Below are 17,621 nucleotides of genomic sequence, written 5' to 3'. Positions count from 1 at the left end.
ATCTTCCTCTTCCTCTTTCTCCAAGTATACACAAATCCAAAATGCCTACCATCAGGTGTGATCAAGAGAGAGACACCAACGCCATCATCACCTTCATTGTTCCAGTTCCAGTTAATTTCATTGCTGTGAAGTACCAAGTGAAGCCCAATTCTTATTTTGAAAGCTACCCCATTACCATCTTCACTCTCCTCCTCTATTGTTCCTTGTCCCTTCCACTTGTCGCACATCTGCCAACCTTTAATACTACTATGCGGTGCCGGCACCTTTAACTTCCTCATGATCTTTTCCTTTTCTCTCTCTGGCTATTCATTCTCTCTTTAACTTGCAAAAATGTAAAATAGTTGCCTCACTTGCGACAAAAATGGAATGGATTTAAGGAAAATAATGGAGAGAAATGGAATGATGATCCCGTTATCTCGGTGAATCGTGAGAATAGAATAGAGTAGAAATTATTATTTTTTTGGTAAGTTAATTTTTTTTTTTGAGTAGAAATTTATTGTGTTTGGTTATAAGAAAAAAAATGAGTACCATTGTTTCGGAATTTTCTAAAAAAAAAATTTACACCATCTTGTCTTCATTATAATTTTATTAAATTAAAACATTATTACAATAAATTATATTTTAAGTATTATTATACTTATAAACGAAGAGTATATTGATTGACGGCTATTAAAAATAAGCTAGAATTATTAATTAGCTAATATTGGTCATATTCTTAATTAATTGTAATCTAGTGAATATACCTACAAATTATTTTTATTTTTTTGTAATTGATTAATTAGTGAAAAATACAATTATTGACGACGTATAATTTTCTTTTAGAAATGGGGAGTGTAAGTGCGTGCTATCTACGCAAACAGGGACGAAACCTCATTAAGATGGATTCTATGGAGATTATTCACTATTGTTCGAAAATAGGTGAAATGGCACCATTGATCCTTTTTCTTTCCTTCAATATTCAAAACTGCCCCTTTACATCATATTGCATCACTGCATACCCTTGACATTGCTAGGCGACCACCGCCACGATGGTCACCTTGCAACTGAGATCAAATCGAGAATTTTAATCTGCTCTGACCACCGGAATAGATGCGCGACGACCAACACAGTAATTGACACGGACAGGCGACCACAATGGCGATAGTGTAAGTCACCATTGAGTTAGCAAGACCTTCGTGACAGCAGTGCTCTACAACCATCGATCCCCCTGTCTACTTTTTAGTTCTTTTACTTTTCATCGAACTATTTTATTTGAGCCATATTTGCTCTGCACTAAATCAAAGTAATTTGCTATTTTGCTTAACGACTACAATCGGTTTTAAAGGTCATGAATTTTATCATTGTTTAGGCTCATGGTAGCAAGTGAATATTGTCAAGACTCCAACCCATCTGATCAACTCCATTTGGACTGTTGATGGAAATATGCGGATGTCGATTCCCTTGTCCAATATAATGTACATCGAAACAAATCTAGGTAAGTATATAATGACATGAGTGGTCGCTCGATTCCGCTTTTTTTGTTAGACGAAGAGTGATGAAATGATCTGGGGCCCCAAAATTGAACTTCAATAATGGGGTTGGGCCTAAAAAAAACCAAACATCTCCGTGCAAAGCCCATTAACTTCCATGCCCATAACGGTTTACCATATGCATAGCTTCCCAAGGACAGAAGTCATGAACCTCAAACCTTTGTCCAACAGCATCGTTCGGAGGTTATGTTACAAGACAAAGGAAGACAAGGGCAACATCACCATCCAAGTGGTGGGTACAAGGACAAATATGACGATGTCACCCCGTATCGCTTAATCCACGAGCATCGAATTCTGATTAGCCAGAAATTAGTCCTCGTGACTTAGAATTATTGTGGCTCAAGTCCAAAACCATAACTTTCGTCGATAAAGATGCACCTCAAATTGGTCCAATCTAAAAGCCAACTTTCCATGTTCAAGTCACGACTATGAGTACACACCTTTGATCGGTCAGTGTTGATCCACAGCTACAAGGATTGAATTATTGCAATTTTGTTCATCACGAGAATTATCTTTGGGTGGACCAATCTACACATGTATGGTGGTTATGGACCACATATCTAACAACTGCTCTGCTTCCTTAAGTCCTCTGAATGTCCACATATATTGAAGGTGGTGTGAGGACCGTTCCACTTACTGCTACTTAGCTTCTGCCTTTGTTCCGACGTGCCCAAGATAACGTTTGGCCTGTTATAATAAGAGAAGCGATCTCAAAGATGAATTCATCAAGTTCTTTCTTACATGGAAGTCCTAAACGCGACACCCCTGAATTAACTCACTCGAGATATTGTCTGCTTTGACTTATCCTATACCAAGCCTCACGATTTTGTCCTTTAGCGTACAAATAAGCACCTTCCTACGAAATCACATATCCCGGTAATGCTCTTACCTAAGCACGCTTAACATTGGAGTTTTTAAATCTAAGCGTTGTCGTTACTTCAAAAGGTAACTCTCTTATCAGTTAATTCCAATTACACAACTATATCCCATGAATGCTCTTTCCATGTTCGGTATTCAAATCGGTTCATTCCTGCCTCGTTCGCCATCCTAAAAGCCTCCTAAGAAGTGCCCCTTGTCCGAGCCCTCTGGCCCTGGCGAACACTCGCCCTCGTCGAACTAGGTCTTTACAAGCCCACCAATTTCCGCGTGGTTCATCCCCAAACCACACATCTACTGGTGGGGGTCCCACTCTAATACTATATTGCAACAACCCTTGATTAACTCATTCGAGTTATTGTCAGCTTTGGCCCATTCAATACCGAGCCTCACGATTTTTCCTTTCGAGAACAAGTGGGCACTTTCCCGTGAAATAACCCATCCTAACAATGCTCCCATGCTTAACATTGGAGTTCCAATGCTAAACGTTGTTATTACACTAAGAGGCGCCTTTTTTGTAAGTTAATTCCAATTTTATAACTATATCACAGGAAAGCTCTTTCCCTATTTTTTATGTAATTTAGTTCGTTCTCGTCCCCTTCGCCATCTTAGAAGCCTATTTGAAGCCGTTCCTTGTCCGGCCCTCTGGCCCCGGGGAACATTCCTCACCCTCATTGAATCAAATCGTTACACTATGCCTCATGGTAGAATATCACAAGAGAAGTCCAAATCCTAGCAATATTGATGTATTTTCATTATGGAGTTAAACGAGTGAGCAAGATATATTAATTACTCCTTTTAAAATCTAGTTATCTAACCTAATAAATTTTCTTGTTAATTTTGAGTGCACAATCCTATGCACGAGAGGTTCAATAAGCGTTTGGTTGTCTTCTCTAATGTATGGTAAATTGGTAAAACCGGAGCAGAGGGAATATTTGCTCCAATGCTCGCTACGTGACACTTCACTTTACATCCGTAACTATCACGTGGTATAGTTGTCTTCTCTAATGTATGTTTAAGGGAAAAGTCATTAAAAAAAAAAACCCCCAAACTATACCCATTATGACACATTTACCCAAAACTTTTTTTGTAACATCAAAGACCTCAAATTATGTCAATTGTGACACATTTATTCTAGAATTTTTCTTGTGACGTAAAAAACCCGAAACTTGTACCGACGTAGCATATTTATCCTCTGTCAAGATCCCGTGAGATGATTTTTCGGCCAAAATAACGTGATTTTTATTTCACTTAAGTCAAGTGGGCGCCATGTCAACACTGTTTGCTTTTTGGCGTCCATGTAGGCATATTTTAAAAGTTCTTATTGACAGAACTTTTATGAAGGGTAAATGTGTCACACAGGTACAAGTTTGGGATATTTGGTGTCACAGAAAAGAGGTTAGGGTAAATATGTCACAGTGAACATATTTCAAGATTTTTGGTGGTTTTTATCCTATGTTTAAATGTTTAAATTAATGATGCAATTTATTTTTGTCATCCCCAAATTTCTCTAGTTAGCTTGAAATTTGAAAAATGAGTGAAGACAAAGTATCTTAAGGTAGAAAAGATTTCATCGAATGGATGAATCCACTTATTCAGGCACGGTTGATTAGCAGACTATTGTTAATTTTAAATTTTGTGTCCGTTGTTCATTTAGTTCCCGTTCTGATCTACACATGAAAAGTGATGCCGAAAATATCCCGCACCCCCGATATACAAGATCTATAACGACCTTACGGACGCTCTTTCTCCATCTAACTCGGAAGTTTCTACCGACATCTCCCCATATCGCGTCCTCACAAATTTGGTCGGCGAACGGTACCGGAAACAGCACCTCGTGTGCTTTTCACATCTCGACCGGCTTTCCCATCACCGACTTCAAGCCCCCTCCTCGATTTCCTTTGCCCACAGGGCATGGGCATTGCCCTAGCAAACAAAGTTCCCCATGTCGGCGTCAAAAACGGAATCGGTCTATGTTAAATCAATTGACGAACAAAAAATCAACCGAGCAGCCATCAGCTGCGTCCTCTAGAACTTGAAATGTGTACAAAAGGGGGGGTCCAAATCGATGTAGATGTGTTCATCCATTCAACTAAGAACAGCTCGGACTGGTTAGAAAACAAACACTTGGTGTGCGACCCCACAAAGACCAATTTGTAAGAACGTCGTGCCTTACCGCCAACTCTCCAAGCATGTCATAGCAAAGCTTTTCGAGTGCCGGGTCGAACCTATCACGAATCCAACTTTGTCTTCATGCAATGACGCACCTCCGACACATTATTCTACTCAGCATCGAAGAATATTTGCGAGGAGATTGTATGCTGGGGACTTTCGTCATTTTCTTCGCCGCCCACCTTCTTTGACCCACCTTCTTCATTGTTTTACTAATTATGTTCCTGGGGAAAGTGCTTCGTTTCCCTATGTCGAGTGCTGAATGCGTATTGATTTCGGGTGTTTATTGGAGTTATCAAGCGGGAAAAAAGGGGGTTAGAATGTCAACGCCGGTTTAGATTGGGGTCGACGCGAAAATTCAAGAACGTTGAGGGACGCGTTATAGAGAATTTCTGCTACCGACTTTATAGGCCCCTTGTGGAAAATGCATCCGGATTTTCTCGGCTTCGATTCGGACCTGTCATCATCAATGACGGAATCATCCACGTCGTCCCGAAAGAAAGATCCTATCCAAAGAGGTAGTTACGACGTAATTTCAATGTATACTCGAAGAAGCACCGAACCACTCGAATCGGACTAAAAATGAACTTTCAATAGTCTTTTGAGGGCAGAAAAGGCAACGGGCTGAAATTCATTAATGGATGGTTTTCAAGGCACGTGGGGACCTTCTTTGAGCTTTCTGCCTTCCCAATGTTAGCATATGACCTAAAACCCCTTAGAAAAGCTTGCCAAACACCCCAAAATCTCCTTAAGGAGCTCATTGAGAAAACTTAACCAAACGCAACCTATATCTCTTCAGACGTTATAATTCAACCTCGTGTATCCTCCAACTCTTTCCTCCCGTCTTGCCCTCGAGCTTTTTCCTCCGTTCTCGCCGCCGGCGCACCAAACAAGGAACCCCTTACGCACGACCCGCCTTCGACATCCGATTTCCCCTTTCGGGCCACACACATTCCTATCCGGTTGGGAAAATGGGCAAAGGGAGGAAGGAGCGGTGCGAAGGGGCGGGCGTGAATGGTGGTGCCGGGGGTTTGAACTTTGAATTGGAAACCGGGGTGAGTAAATTCCCATATTCAAAGCTGCAGCATCGGCTGGTCCAAAATGGTGGACAAGCCCTCTCGGTCCACTTCAGTAGGTTTGAAGTTTGAAACGCTTTCCACGGCAAAACTTGTTGACCAATTTCGCAAGCCTTCTTTTTCTCCTTTTCCTTCCTTTGTTTTTTAATATTTTGGAAATTTCTGAGGCTGATCATACCAAATTCCAAATCCCATTATTGTCCAAAAGCGACATCTTCCTCCCTCTTCTCGTTCAAACTTCAAACCCAAAATAAGGAAGACGAAGAATAATAAATAAATAATGATGGGCAAAAAGAAAAGAAACATAAAAGGAAGAAGAAGAAGAAGAAGAAGAAGAAAAGGGCAGTCCAAGTCCAACTTAGGCTATATCAGTCCTCGGTCATGACCTGCTTCTACCCAACCGATTTCGCCGCCAAAACGTTGCCGTTTAGAAACATTTCCAGGATATTAACGAACTATATAGTTCCTTACGTGCGACTTGGGGACTGGTGCCCTCGTCCGAACGGGGGGGGGGTTGTCTCCGACCGCGAACGCCGTTCATCCCGTGACCGACTCGAAATTTCATTTTTTTTTTTTTTACTTTTTCCATTTTCCCTCCAACGAAAGTTAAAAATCCCCGAGATGTTAAATGACATCACAGGACATGGCACGCATCCTATGGACCATCCCACGATGACGTGGCACTTTGACCCGTTCCTCCCTCTTCCCTTCCCCTTCCTTTCCTTTCCTTTCCTTTCGTCCTTGCTTCCTTCTCCTTCGTCCCTCAGTAGCTTCAACGAAACTCTTTGTCTCTGTCCCTCTCTCTCCTTCTCTCTCTCTCTCGCGCTCTCCGTGTGCAGTCTGCGCTACGCGTAGCATGTTCAGCAGCGACAGCAGCTTGGCTTCCCTGACCCTCGTTTTTCCACAGCCAGACGCCAAAAGATTCTTCCTCCCCTGTTTCGTGTAAGTCCACATTCAACAAACTCGACTCCATGGATTTGACCCGTTCTTCTCGCCTGCGCTCTTCTTTGAATACCCTTTTTCTTTCGGTCGCGAATCTCTCTGTACGCCAGCTCTTCTGAAGGGTCTTGAGTTTTACTCGGTCATACATTCGTGTTTGATTTTTCTTCGTCTTCCTTCTTGCTATGCGGGGATATGCAGGCACAGAGAGAGAGAGATAGAGAGAGAAGAGGCAGCGAGAGAGAGAGAGGAGATAGAGAGAGATTAGTTAAACAGTTGTCCTAGAGAGAGAAACGGTCAAGGGTTTTAGGTGGTGAAAACGGTAGGTACTTTGTGAATAAAGATTAAGAATTTCGAGCTTTCAACGTCAGAGCTATTTTACTCTCTGATCGGGACACCAACTTGCCCCCTTTCAATGCTCTTTCCGGGAACGATCCTTTCTTGTGGGTGCTCGTTATTTGCGCGAGTTTGGTGATTCCTGCCTGAGATGTTAGGGGAGGAAGACAGAGACCGGCCTGCCGGCGCCACCCGGAAAGCTTACTTGCGCTCTGTTTCGTGGAACGACCGGTCGCCTTTCAAGCCGAACCCGAGGCCGCAGCCGAATAACAAGGCGCGCTCCTGCTTGCCGCCTCTTCAGCCCCTCGCTATTTCTCGCCGGAATGTCGAGGAGTGGCCTAGAGCCGGTTCCGATGACCTCGGCGTGTGGCCTAACCCTCAAACCCCGAGGGGGCCGACGGGGAAGCAGCTCGATAGTTCGAATTCGGAAACTCCGGTCAGGGAATTTCAGTTCAAGAGGGACAAGCTCGCTTTTTTCAATAAGGAGTGTTCGAGGATAGCTGATCACATATATTTGGGGAGTGATGCCGTAGCTCAGAACCGGGAATTGTTGAGGCAGAATGGGATTACGCACGTACTCAACTGTGTGGGCTTTGTTTCCCCCGAGTATTTCAAGAGCGACCTTGTGTACAAGACGCTCTGGTTGCAAGATAGTCCATCTGAAGATATAACGAGCATTCTTTATGATGTGTTTGATTACTTTGAGGATGTTAGAGAACAGGGAGGGAGAGTTCTAGTGCATTGTTGCCAAGGCGTGTCTCGATCGACCTCTCTGGTCATTGCCTATCTCATGTGGAGGGAGGGCCAGAGCTTTGAGGATGCGTTTCAGTATGTGAAGGCTGCTAGAGGGGTGACAAACCCTAATATGGGGTTTGCTTGCCAACTCTTGCAGTGCCAGAAGCGGGTGCATGCTGCGCCTTCAAGCACGACTCCTGTGCTGAGGATGTATCGGATGGCCCCACACTCACCTTATGATCCTCTTCATCTTGTACCAAAGATGTTGAGCAATCCAAGTGCAGAGCGACTCGATTCTCGTGGAGCATTCGTCGTGCACATTCCTTCTTCCATATATATTTGGATTGGGAAAGGTTGCAATATCGTGATGCTAAATAAAGCAAAGGAGGCTGCTGGCCAGGTTGTCCGGTATGAAAGGGCACAGGGTCCAATTGTGAGCATTAAAGAAGGTGAAGAGCCTTTTGAGTTTTGGAATGCACTTGGCAATAGACAACTATTGTCAGATGAATATGAATGTGCCGAAGAAGAACCTTTATTGGCCAAACATGACACGAGTAATACGAGTAACAGGGTTGGTGAAAGGAAAGTTGGTGCATATGATTTGGATTTTGAGATATTTCACAAAGCACTTGCTGGAGGAGTGGTTCCACCTTTTTCCGTATCAAATACTGGTTCAGAAACGTGCCTCCCTGCGAGAGAAAACGGGTGGGATAGGCTTCGGCAGAAGTTTGCTAGTGGCGTGATGAAAGAGTTTGTTACGGCATCCAAAGTGGGATACAATTCTTCTCCATTTGATGATATAGCCACTGGTGTGGCGGATGAAGGATCAGAAAGCCATGATTCACTAAATGATCCTTCTTCACCATCAACCCCATCAACCTATCCATGTGGTTCACCAGATTCCTTTAGTTATTTCCTCAAAGGCGGCTCAGATATGACAAGGGATGACTATAACGAGGAGGTTGAGAGTGTCACTTGCACCGATCCTTTTTCGTCACCAGTCCCAACACCATCTTGCAGTTCGCCAGATTCTTTCTCTTGTGTTCCAGTCAACAGCCCTATCATGAGCTCTAAGTCCCCTGCACTATCACCTTCAACCTCTGATTATGCTAGTTCATTTACCTTTTCACCCTCTTCCTCTAATTGGTCTGACTTGTCATATTTTTCTTCCCGGCAACCTTCACCTTCCGGTTTGGAACAAACGGATCCTTTTTCTGTTAAGCATGTTCCTTTGCTGATCAATTCTTGTTTACCGTATAAAGAGACTCCACCTTCACCTAGAGAGCCCTGTTCTGCTACTCTGGCCTTGAGGGCCACCAATGCTTCTTTGCCCTGTAAAGGGGCCTCTCCATCAATAGCTGAGCGCAGAGGAAGCAATCCTCCTCCTAGAATGATGTTGCCCTCAGTAGATGAACCACCTCGTGTTCGCAGAAATTTGGTAAGGTCACGGTCGTTTTCTTTAGATGACAGCCTCATGGAAGACAGCGAATGCAGTGAAGCAGATACTGAAGGCCATGAAGGATATACAGAAGTGCTCATGTCAGATGCTGACTCCATGAAGGCTGGCATGGAGTTGGAAAATGAAGTTGAAGCGACGGTTGACAGGGAATAGGGAATTCCCCTGCATAGGTATCTCTCTCTCTCTCTCTCTCTCTCTCTCTCTCTCTCTCTCTCTCTCTCTCTCTCTCTCTCTCTCTCTCTCTCTCTCTTGTGCCTGTGTGATTGTGTGTATCTTGCCATGTTATCATTTACTCGAATTGAATTAAGTTAGGGAGAGATCTTATATGATTGACATATATTTGGGTCTTCCAATATCTTAGCTTACCCTCATGATGAGAATTTAAATGCTTTAGGTTTTCTGGCCTCACCTTGCATGACTACGCAAGAATCAAGATCATGAACTGATGTCTTTAATGCATGGTTGCTTTGGTTTAAGAAATAAATGCAGTGTTGTGATATTGCTTCTTTCAGAATGATTGACGATGGGAGACTATTTTGGGGTCTTGAATTGTTACTAACTGGCAACGAATCAAGAGGATAGTTCAGCCAGTTTAGTTGCTAACTTGCTATGGTCAAGGATCGCAAGTTGGATTTAAAATATTTCATTTCACGTGTTCGTCTGCTTGGTTCAAAGATGAACGAAGTGGCCTGCTCACGTTTACAAATTAAATCCCATCTAAAGAAAGTGGGGATATGTGTTGCTTCTTTTTGGACTGATTTGTACGTTGTTAGGACAGTTATCAGTAGCCATTACGATGAAATTCTCTGTAATTGAGTATTTAGCAGGGTGCAGCAAAGGTAAGTTGGGGCTGCAGAAAAAATCATTCCTTTTCCGGGTCTAGCAAGTGCAAATTCTGCAGTTACATTAATTTGAAAATATTGAGGGACTAGTGAAGTCAAGAAACGATTCCGTGTTGTAACATTTAGACAAGATGCTGGACTTTATTTCTCAGCTTTTTGTCCTGGTACTTGTTTGAGTTTGAGCTGACCCATGACTAACAGGGAAAAATGGCAGTTTCGTAACGTAAACGCATTTTGAAGTCCAGAATTCTGCATTTTTATACTGAAATATATGGTTGGATAAGAAAAGAAAATATAGCGAAATATATGGAAAAGATGTTTTCTTAGGCATTAATAATATATGATTAGTGGATTTTTGTCATTCTGTCTCTCTCTCTCTCTCCCCGTGTGCTTGGGTATTGCTGGCATGTGCTGGAATTTTGTTTTGATCGATGACGTTGTACAAGATGCCTGATCTTAACATCCAAAGACATATGATATGTGCAGAAGGTACGAGGATCTAAGGTTGAGCAGTTCTTGATGTTCTGCGGTTGCACAGTGGGTAACTGATCCTTCCGTTCAAATGGATTTTGCCCAAATGCTGAGAGACCGGTGATGTCACAGTATAATACATAATGCACTTACAGATGGTAAGAGAAGAACCCCGTGTCTTTCATCAGCAGAACGGATATGCAACCAAGATTGACGTATTCATTCATGACCATCGCAGACTCGGTTATGCAATCCCCTACATCTATTGGAGGTAATGTTTCAAGACTTGAGAGCATCTTTTGGCATCCCTGGCAGTGCAAGTGATGCTGCTTGTGCGATGATTTGGGAGGGACGGAAGCTGTTAATATACAAAGTCATGTATAGAAAACAAGCCTGCTGTACACTTATAATAAAGTAGAACTAAATAGTTTCATGTAACTGAGCAATTGGGGATAAATCGAATTTAGAGTTAATCAAGCTATTTGAGAGCACTTTTTTTCTTCTACAGTTCGTGTGTATCAAGGTTCGTAAAGTATCTTGTGCCAAAAGTGCTGCCATTTCTTTGAGTTGAGCTTCAGGTCATGTCGCAAATGTGTTGGACCGGTGTTCCAGTATGAACTGGGAAATGCTTTATGGCTTGCACCAGGGTGAACGGAGACTTTGCAGTTGATGGTTTTCGTTTCGCAAGCAAATAGTAGGCTCATGTCGACGATATCTAGAGCATGGTTGGAAAAGTAAGTACCCTTCGCACTAGCCCTTACAAGATCAAATGGCCGAGTTCGGGATCAACAGGCTGATGGCCTATCTAATGAAGTTACGTCTGTCTATATTTCGGATTTGAATAGAGCCTAGTATACATTGGATGGTATTTGCTTTTTGCTCGTAATGAAATGATGTTCTTACCAAAAGAAAAAAACGATAAAATCAAATCTCCTCGAGCTTAAGACAGAGACAGAGATAAGACGAAACGACTTTAGAACAAGTATTAGAATTCTACATTACGCCATCCTAGTCAAATAGAAACTAGATTTGTCAGTAAGTCTTTGTTCTGCTGAGGTTAGAAACCTGCCATGAAAAGTTTTGAAGCAAAAGCCAAACCCTAGCAAGTAGAATAATGCAGCACTTACATGACGAATAGACAGCCGGGAAGCAATTGTTCTGAGATTTGAGACAGATTATCTACAACTTGATATGCCCTACGAATTAGGAACAAGAAAAAGTTTCTGTTTTGGAAACTTCGCAATTTCAATGAACTCCATGACTCATGTAAGAAATCCTGCAGCAATTCTGTTAAGTGAAGATGGATTTCTTGCTTCCATTCCTTCATTGGCGCATTAAATACGAGCCGAGCATCAAAAACTTAAAAGGTTGCCTAAATTTCTGGAAGTGGGCTGAAATAGTCCTAAGGCATATTAAGATGCATTTCTTACTTCCAATGCCGGGTTACTGATGGCGAATTCATCAGTCAAAACAAATCCTCACATCGTGAAGAAACCGCCGCTTATGAATAGTCCACACAACCACAAGAACGAGACATGCATATCAAGCAACAAATCCAACATTCCATCGAATAAACATTTCATTGCTGACGATACTGTAACAAAAATGTTCTTTCACAGAATTCTTTAATGGAAGAGATCTCTACATGTAGCGGAAACTCTGAAAATTAAGTCCTCATGTATGGTAACAAACTGCTGCATAACCACTCCTATAGACCCCTGCAACAACACAATCAACAACAGTTAGCAAGCAACGTAAAATGCAAACATGAGATTCGCAAACATGTGAAGGCGATGGAGACACACAAATCAGACAGACGAGAGATCGCCTTTACTGACAGGTAGAAGAAACAAAAGGACATCACAGGATTAACTACAGAATGGCCAAAAAACATTGAATAATGGAAAAAACAATCCTCAGCTCGGACAACAAAATCCTTTCTCCAATCCTTCTGATGGGGAGCATCGTCCTTGGCTTAAAAACTGAGTGAGCAGGACCATTGTAGAAGAACATATGCAATACATCCTCGTCATGGACTAAAGACAAGAAGCTGCTCCTTTGTTCGACTCAATTCATAGCAAATTATCGCCTTCAGCCCTTTCAAAATCTCACAATTTATTTACTAAGTGAGAACTTGATGTCCAGTGAATGATAGTTTTGGCGAGGTGCCCAAAAACCGCACGTAACAGCACTTGCCAAAAAGCCAGCAGCCAACTCGACTATCACATACAGACACTAGTATAAGCTACGCATATCAAACTGACGAAATCATGAACTGAACAAGGCGTTATCCAGGCTTTTACTTTCAGTCAGCTACATACGATCAACAACAGTACCTTACATTACCGGGGCCGTAAATTTTTTGAGGAATATTTAATTTGTTTAGTTAATTTCCACTAGTAAGGTAAGCAATGTAAGCAATGTAATTTGCGTTTACATAAGAGCCATCGACGAGCTCAAAATTCATATGCAAAGGTAACTCGGAGCATTTGTCAAAGCTGCTAATTGGGCGAGAGTAAAGGCCGGCGACGCGACCAAGTGATGATTTCTCATCGGATTTGGGCTCTCAAACAAGCAATTCCTCTCCCACTATGTATATTTTCTCCAGCAGTCAAATCTTACCAGTGAGCCAAAACCGCAATCAGCTTGGACTCCTACAACCAATCCTGCAGCATCATTTCATGCAACGTCGACAGAAAACAATGCGCATCGGCGTATAAGCATCCTAAGCTTAGAGTGATTAAACTATTCGAAAGCATCGCGAACGAACACTTTCAGATCGCTCCATCTCCTCCCCCACCATCCCCCAAGTGCTATCCGATGCAAAAGGAACGGAGGCAAACATGGCGCATCGAAGACCGCCTCACCGATCGGCCTTCAACAAAGAGGAAGAGGGGGGGAAATCTTCACCTGACTTTCTTGATGAGGATGGCCTTGAGCTTGCGGGCGAGGTCCTGGGACCGGATCCTGCGCTCGAGGCTCTTGCGTGCCAGGACGCGCTTCTCGGAGTTCTTGAGGTGGTGCGTCTGCTCGCGCTTGATCAGGCGCTCGATCCCGCTCGACTGCATCGTGCGCTGCATGAAGCCGAGGGCCTGCTCCAGGTTGCCGTTGAGGACCTTCACCCGGATCCCTCGCCACTGCTGCTGGTGGTGGCTCTGGCGGCGGCCGCCGCTCAGCGGGTCGGCGGAGGAGGGGGTAGCCCAGCCCGGCCGCCGGAGGATGGCCGACGCCCGTCTCGCGAGGTGGTTCATTTTCTCCTAGGGTTTTGCCTCGCTCGGGTGTCCAATTTTGGGTGAAATTCTGGGGCGCGCGTGTGACACTAACAGCGAAGTGGCGCGCGTGGGTCTGTGAGCGATCCTCGATGCGATCTCGCCGTCGCCATTCAACATCACAAATACGGGATAAAAAAAAATAAAAAAAAAGGGGGAAGTCGGCCAAGGAAATCTTCGGAGAAATTACGCAATGCCCCGTGAACTTTGGGGAATTACACGTTTGCTTTCGAACTTTCAATTATTACGCAATAGTCCCTCAATTTTTTTTTTGTTATCACCGTTATCTCCCCCCCCCCCCCCCATCCCCTTTATCTTTTTCTATCAGCATGTATAGATACATATAACTTTAATGATGGAAAATATATTTTCATCTCATTCTTTTGGACGATATCTCTATGTTACCCTTAATTACGGTAAAAATGTAGAAATATATAAAATGGGAGAAACGGAGATTAACTAAAGTACTAATGATTGAAAATTAAGTACCGATAATATTATTTAAAAATCAAAATTTGTTGGAATTTGATAAATATCTACGCTTTAATAGAGCTAAATACGATATTTCAAAAAAAAATGAAAGCAAATTAAATAAAGAAGGCCTCGACAGCAAGAACTGAAATGACAGAAGATAAGTGCTCGGGATGTATATATCTGAAGCGTTAATTAATGTAAAAGCTTATTGATTAATAAAGAAGTCTAAAAAAAAGGCCGTAAAAGGAAATGGTATCCTCAACTCATAAAAGGAAATGATTAAGCGAAATCCCAAGTGATGTTTTCAAGTGTTTTTACTGATCAATCATTTTCTTTTACATTAACTAATAGCGTAAAAGTACGTATTGAGTATCCAACTTTTGTAATTTGAGAGTTTTTGTTATTCAGGCCTCTTGCCATTTTACTAAATTGAGTTTCTTTTTTTTTAAAAACATCTCATTAGTTCTATTAATGTATTCATCAATTATTTTAGTTAATATAGTTTTCTCCATCTCCTTTATCTTATCATTTGTTATAAAAACCAAGGATAAAAAAGACAGTTCCTTAAAAAGCGGAAAATATACTTTTAGTATTGAAGCCATATACATTGCATGTTAACGGAAAATATAATCGAGGGTTAAAGGCGGTGCCAACATAGTAAAATTTTGTGGAGTAATGTGCAATTGTTAAAACTTTTATCGAAACATGTATTGTTCCAAAAGTTCAAGGAGTGTTTTGAGTAATTCCCCTGAAGAGTAGCGAAGAACACGGGTCCAAAAAATAAATCCAACTCAAGTCCTTTATATAAACTCCAGCAGAATTATACTTACAGGTATTTTTCTATGATTAAGGTTGATCTTTCAATAAAGGGAACTTAAATTGCTCATGATTCCACAGAAGCTGTGAAGTTTGCCCAAATTCTTAATACCCGTGTTTTCTTTTGCTGGAATATAGTAACTTTGTTACATACATTAGATATAATCATTAAAACAAGTTTACTATACTATAGCTGTCTAAAGAAATATCCAATATCAATCATTATTTCATCGCCTACTTAGGGAGTTTTTTATTTGGCAAGAACTTATGGAGTTATCAAACTCCAAGACCCAAAAAAAGCATATTTTTTGCTATGCCTCGTAAGAAAGGATTACTACTACAAAAAACTTCACACTGATACATATGTGATAAATTTAACCAAAATTAATTTTTTGACCATGAAAAACCCCAAACTCATACACCTGTGACAAATTTGCCCCAAACTAATTTTTTGACCACCAATAACCCCAAACTTGTATATTTTATGACAAATTTACCCTCCGTTAAATTGAATTGATAATACGAAAAATCACAAACTAGTATACCTATGGCAAACGGAGAATAAAACCCCAAACCGGTACACCCGCCAACTGTCACATGTCATCCAACTCAGAAATTTAATGATAAAATTTAACGGAGATTAAAATTGTCATAAATGTACCGGTTTGAGATTTTTCGCGTTAACCCTTTAAAAAAAATTAGATAGTCTACTTTTCTCAAATAAAACCCTCTTTCATCTATTTCGGTCTTCAATCTTTAGGCTATATACCTTACTCGCGGTTGAAGGAATCGCCGGTGCCCCTAGTTATTGGGAACATGGACTTTTCTATGGCAAAGACCAACGTCGAGTCGTAAGATAACGCCATTGATTTTTTTTCTTTCTTTCCTGAACAAGATGATCGCTTCGGCAAATCGATACACGAGATACGTGTTGATAGAACCTCGCAAATCATCTGAAAAATCACTTCTTCTTGGCTTTCTCCGCCCAGAACAGCCCGAACAAGGACGCCAAGGCGAAGGCGGAAAAGCAACCGGCGGCGATCTCGAGCGAGGCGTGGCGGCCGCTGATGGACTCGATCCGGAACAAGTCGGCGGTCTTCTTCTCGTCCGTGGTCTGACCGTAAGCCTTCTCGATGCCGTCGGAGTCGTAGGCGTACGCCCTCACGAAGTAGGTCGCCGTGGGCACGTACTTCTGTATCGTCCACTCGAAGCTGCGAGCCGAGGCGTTGTTGGCGTCGGCGGCAGCGTAAGGTTCTTCCACGATGGTGAATTGGCAGGTCTTGTCCTTGCTGAGATCGTTGAACGTTTTCCTCCACGCACGGTCGTCTTGGCTCACGGGAGCGTAACACAAAGTGGCCTTTATGGTCTTGTACGTCTCGTTTTCCTGTGACGTGAGGACGCTTTGGTTGAAGCTCCACTTGACTGTCATCGTGTCCTCTCCTGCTTTGAGAACTGCAGAGAGAAAGAGAGAGAGAGAGAGAGAGAGAGAGAGAGAAATCAAGAAAGATGGATTGAAGAATCAACGAATCAATTTCCTTTCTTTCTCTCCGAATCTTTCCAACCGAGGGTGGCGTCGATCTGTAAAGTCGGCGTACAGGTTACGATCCGATCAACTCGGGTCATCGAGCTGGAGCTCCGGCGGCGAGATTCGCCCTACTGAAAAGGAAAAGTGAAACAAGAAAAGGGGAGAAGAGATGTTAACAAACTACCTTGTCCAGGCTGAGGAGAAGCAGAGACCAGGATGGTTCTCGGGAGTGTGGAGAGGAGCACTCCTCCATGGCATGACATGAGCGAGCGAAGGAGAACCAAAACCAAAGCGATGAGGAACTGAGACTTCATGATTCTTTACACAGAGAGAGAGAAGCTCTGGACAATGGCGGGCTCTATGCAGACAATTGGCAACTAATACTAGCAGTAGTAGGAGGACGACGACTAGGATGTTGGCCAAGAAAGTCTCAGCCGTGCGCAGAACAGCTTCCCTCTGACTTTGGAGAAGAGACGGGGGCTCTCGTCTACTTGTTCACACACGCTATTCTCTTTTGGGGGACTTTGGAGGATATGATGATGAGGCGATAAAAAGCCACGACGAATATCATCCCTCGTCCACGAAAAAAATGCGTTATTGAACGGGCCATTGACAGACCCAAAAAAGGACGGGCCATTGACTTGTTACGGAAATTCGAAAAGCGCAGGAGAAACTACTTTGTTGGCCCGTGAGCGTGTCCAAGAGGTGGGGGGGGGGGGGGGTGTGAGAGACATGACATGGTCGGACGATCCAACGCGTTAGAGATGTTTTGTCGTTGGCTTGACTCTTCGTGCGCCGACTGCGGGTCCTGCTGCTTCAAGAGAGTCCAATTGTTCGACTCTTCCTTTTTTCCTCTTTCTTTTCGGTCGTGTTGGAGTAATATGGGCTAACACGAAAGATCCTCACCAAAACTTTCAACTTTCGTTCTCTTGGATGCATTCAACTCCATATCGATGATGGCTTAGCCACAATGGCCTTGCTCATATCTGGGTTACGATCATGTTTGCTAGTTGTGTCCATATCAGCGATTTCCGGAAAAAATGGATGGATGGACTCAATTGACAAATCATGAAAATGTTTAGGATTCAATTGATATAATACA

At 42.7% G+C, this 17,621-nt stretch overlaps 3 protein-coding genes across 4 annotated transcripts; 1 reads left to right on the top strand and 2 right to left on the bottom strand.

The window, feature by feature from the left end:
• The first annotated feature begins 6,394 nt into the window (after positions 1-6,394).
• LOC115671888 (protein-tyrosine-phosphatase MKP1-like) lies at positions 6,395-10,940 on the top strand. 2 transcript variants are annotated; one of them, XR_008816102.1, is made up of 3 exons: positions 6,395-9,292; positions 10,451-10,593; positions 10,674-10,940. XR_008816102.1 is itself a non-coding variant. In XM_030593561.2 (2 exons), the coding sequence occupies exon 1, from the start codon at positions 7,080-7,082 to the stop codon at positions 9,273-9,275; it is 2,196 nt and encodes a 731-aa protein (XP_030449421.1). In that variant the 5' UTR covers positions 6,395-7,079; the 3' UTR covers positions 9,276-9,292; positions 10,451-10,940. The 2 variants fall into 2 exon arrangements, 1 of the variants encoding a protein (XP_030449421.1); XM_030593561.2 differs by having other exon boundaries at positions 10,451-10,940.
• A 1,058-nt stretch (positions 10,941-11,998) lies between these two features.
• Positions 11,999-13,760, bottom strand: LOC115671958 (uncharacterized). The gene is made up of 2 exons (XM_030593674.2): positions 13,346-13,760; positions 11,999-12,153 (listed from the first exon to the last, which is right to left on the bottom strand). The coding sequence occupies exons 1-2, from the start codon at positions 13,684-13,686 to the stop codon at positions 12,144-12,146; spliced, it is 351 nt and encodes a 116-aa protein (XP_030449534.1). The 5' UTR covers positions 13,687-13,760; the 3' UTR covers positions 11,999-12,143.
• Positions 13,761-15,943: 2,183 nt separating this feature from the next.
• Positions 15,944-17,050, bottom strand: LOC115671956 (high-affinity nitrate transporter-activating protein 2.1-like). The gene is made up of 2 exons (XM_030593672.2): positions 16,704-17,050; positions 15,944-16,446 (listed from the first exon to the last, which is right to left on the bottom strand). The coding sequence occupies exons 1-2, from the start codon at positions 16,831-16,833 to the stop codon at positions 15,956-15,958; spliced, it is 621 nt and encodes a 206-aa protein (XP_030449532.1). The 5' UTR covers positions 16,834-17,050; the 3' UTR covers positions 15,944-15,955.
• Between the last annotated feature and the right edge of the window lie 571 nt (positions 17,051-17,621).

This window comes from Syzygium oleosum, unplaced genomic scaffold (genome assembly GCF_021117445.2).
Source record: "Syzygium oleosum isolate NSW1041296 unplaced genomic scaffold, Sole_v2.1 Sole_v2.03, whole genome shotgun sequence".
Lineage (NCBI taxonomy): Eukaryota > Viridiplantae > Streptophyta > Magnoliopsida > Myrtales > Myrtaceae > Syzygium > Syzygium oleosum.
This window is presented reverse-complemented; position numbering and strand designations above follow the sequence as displayed.

What these genes read in the sequence shown, in the direction of transcription:
- LOC115671956 (XM_030593672.2), bottom strand. Translation starts at nt 16,833, where the DNA reads ATGAAGTCTCAGTTCCTCATCGCTTTGGTTTTGGTTCTCCTTCGCTCG. An exon ending in TTCTCCTCAGCCTGGACAAG is followed by an intron (nt 16,447 to 16,703) that starts GTAGTTTGTTAA and finishes TTCTCTCTGCAG; the next exon opens with TTCTCAAAGCAGGAGAGGAC.
- LOC115671888 (XM_030593561.2), top strand. Translation starts at nt 7,080, where the DNA reads ATGTTAGGGGAGGAAGACAGAGACCGGCCTGCCGGCGCCACCCGGAAA.
- LOC115671958 (XM_030593674.2), bottom strand. Translation starts at nt 13,686, where the DNA reads ATGAACCACCTCGCGAGACGGGCGTCGGCCATCCTCCGGCGGCCGGGC.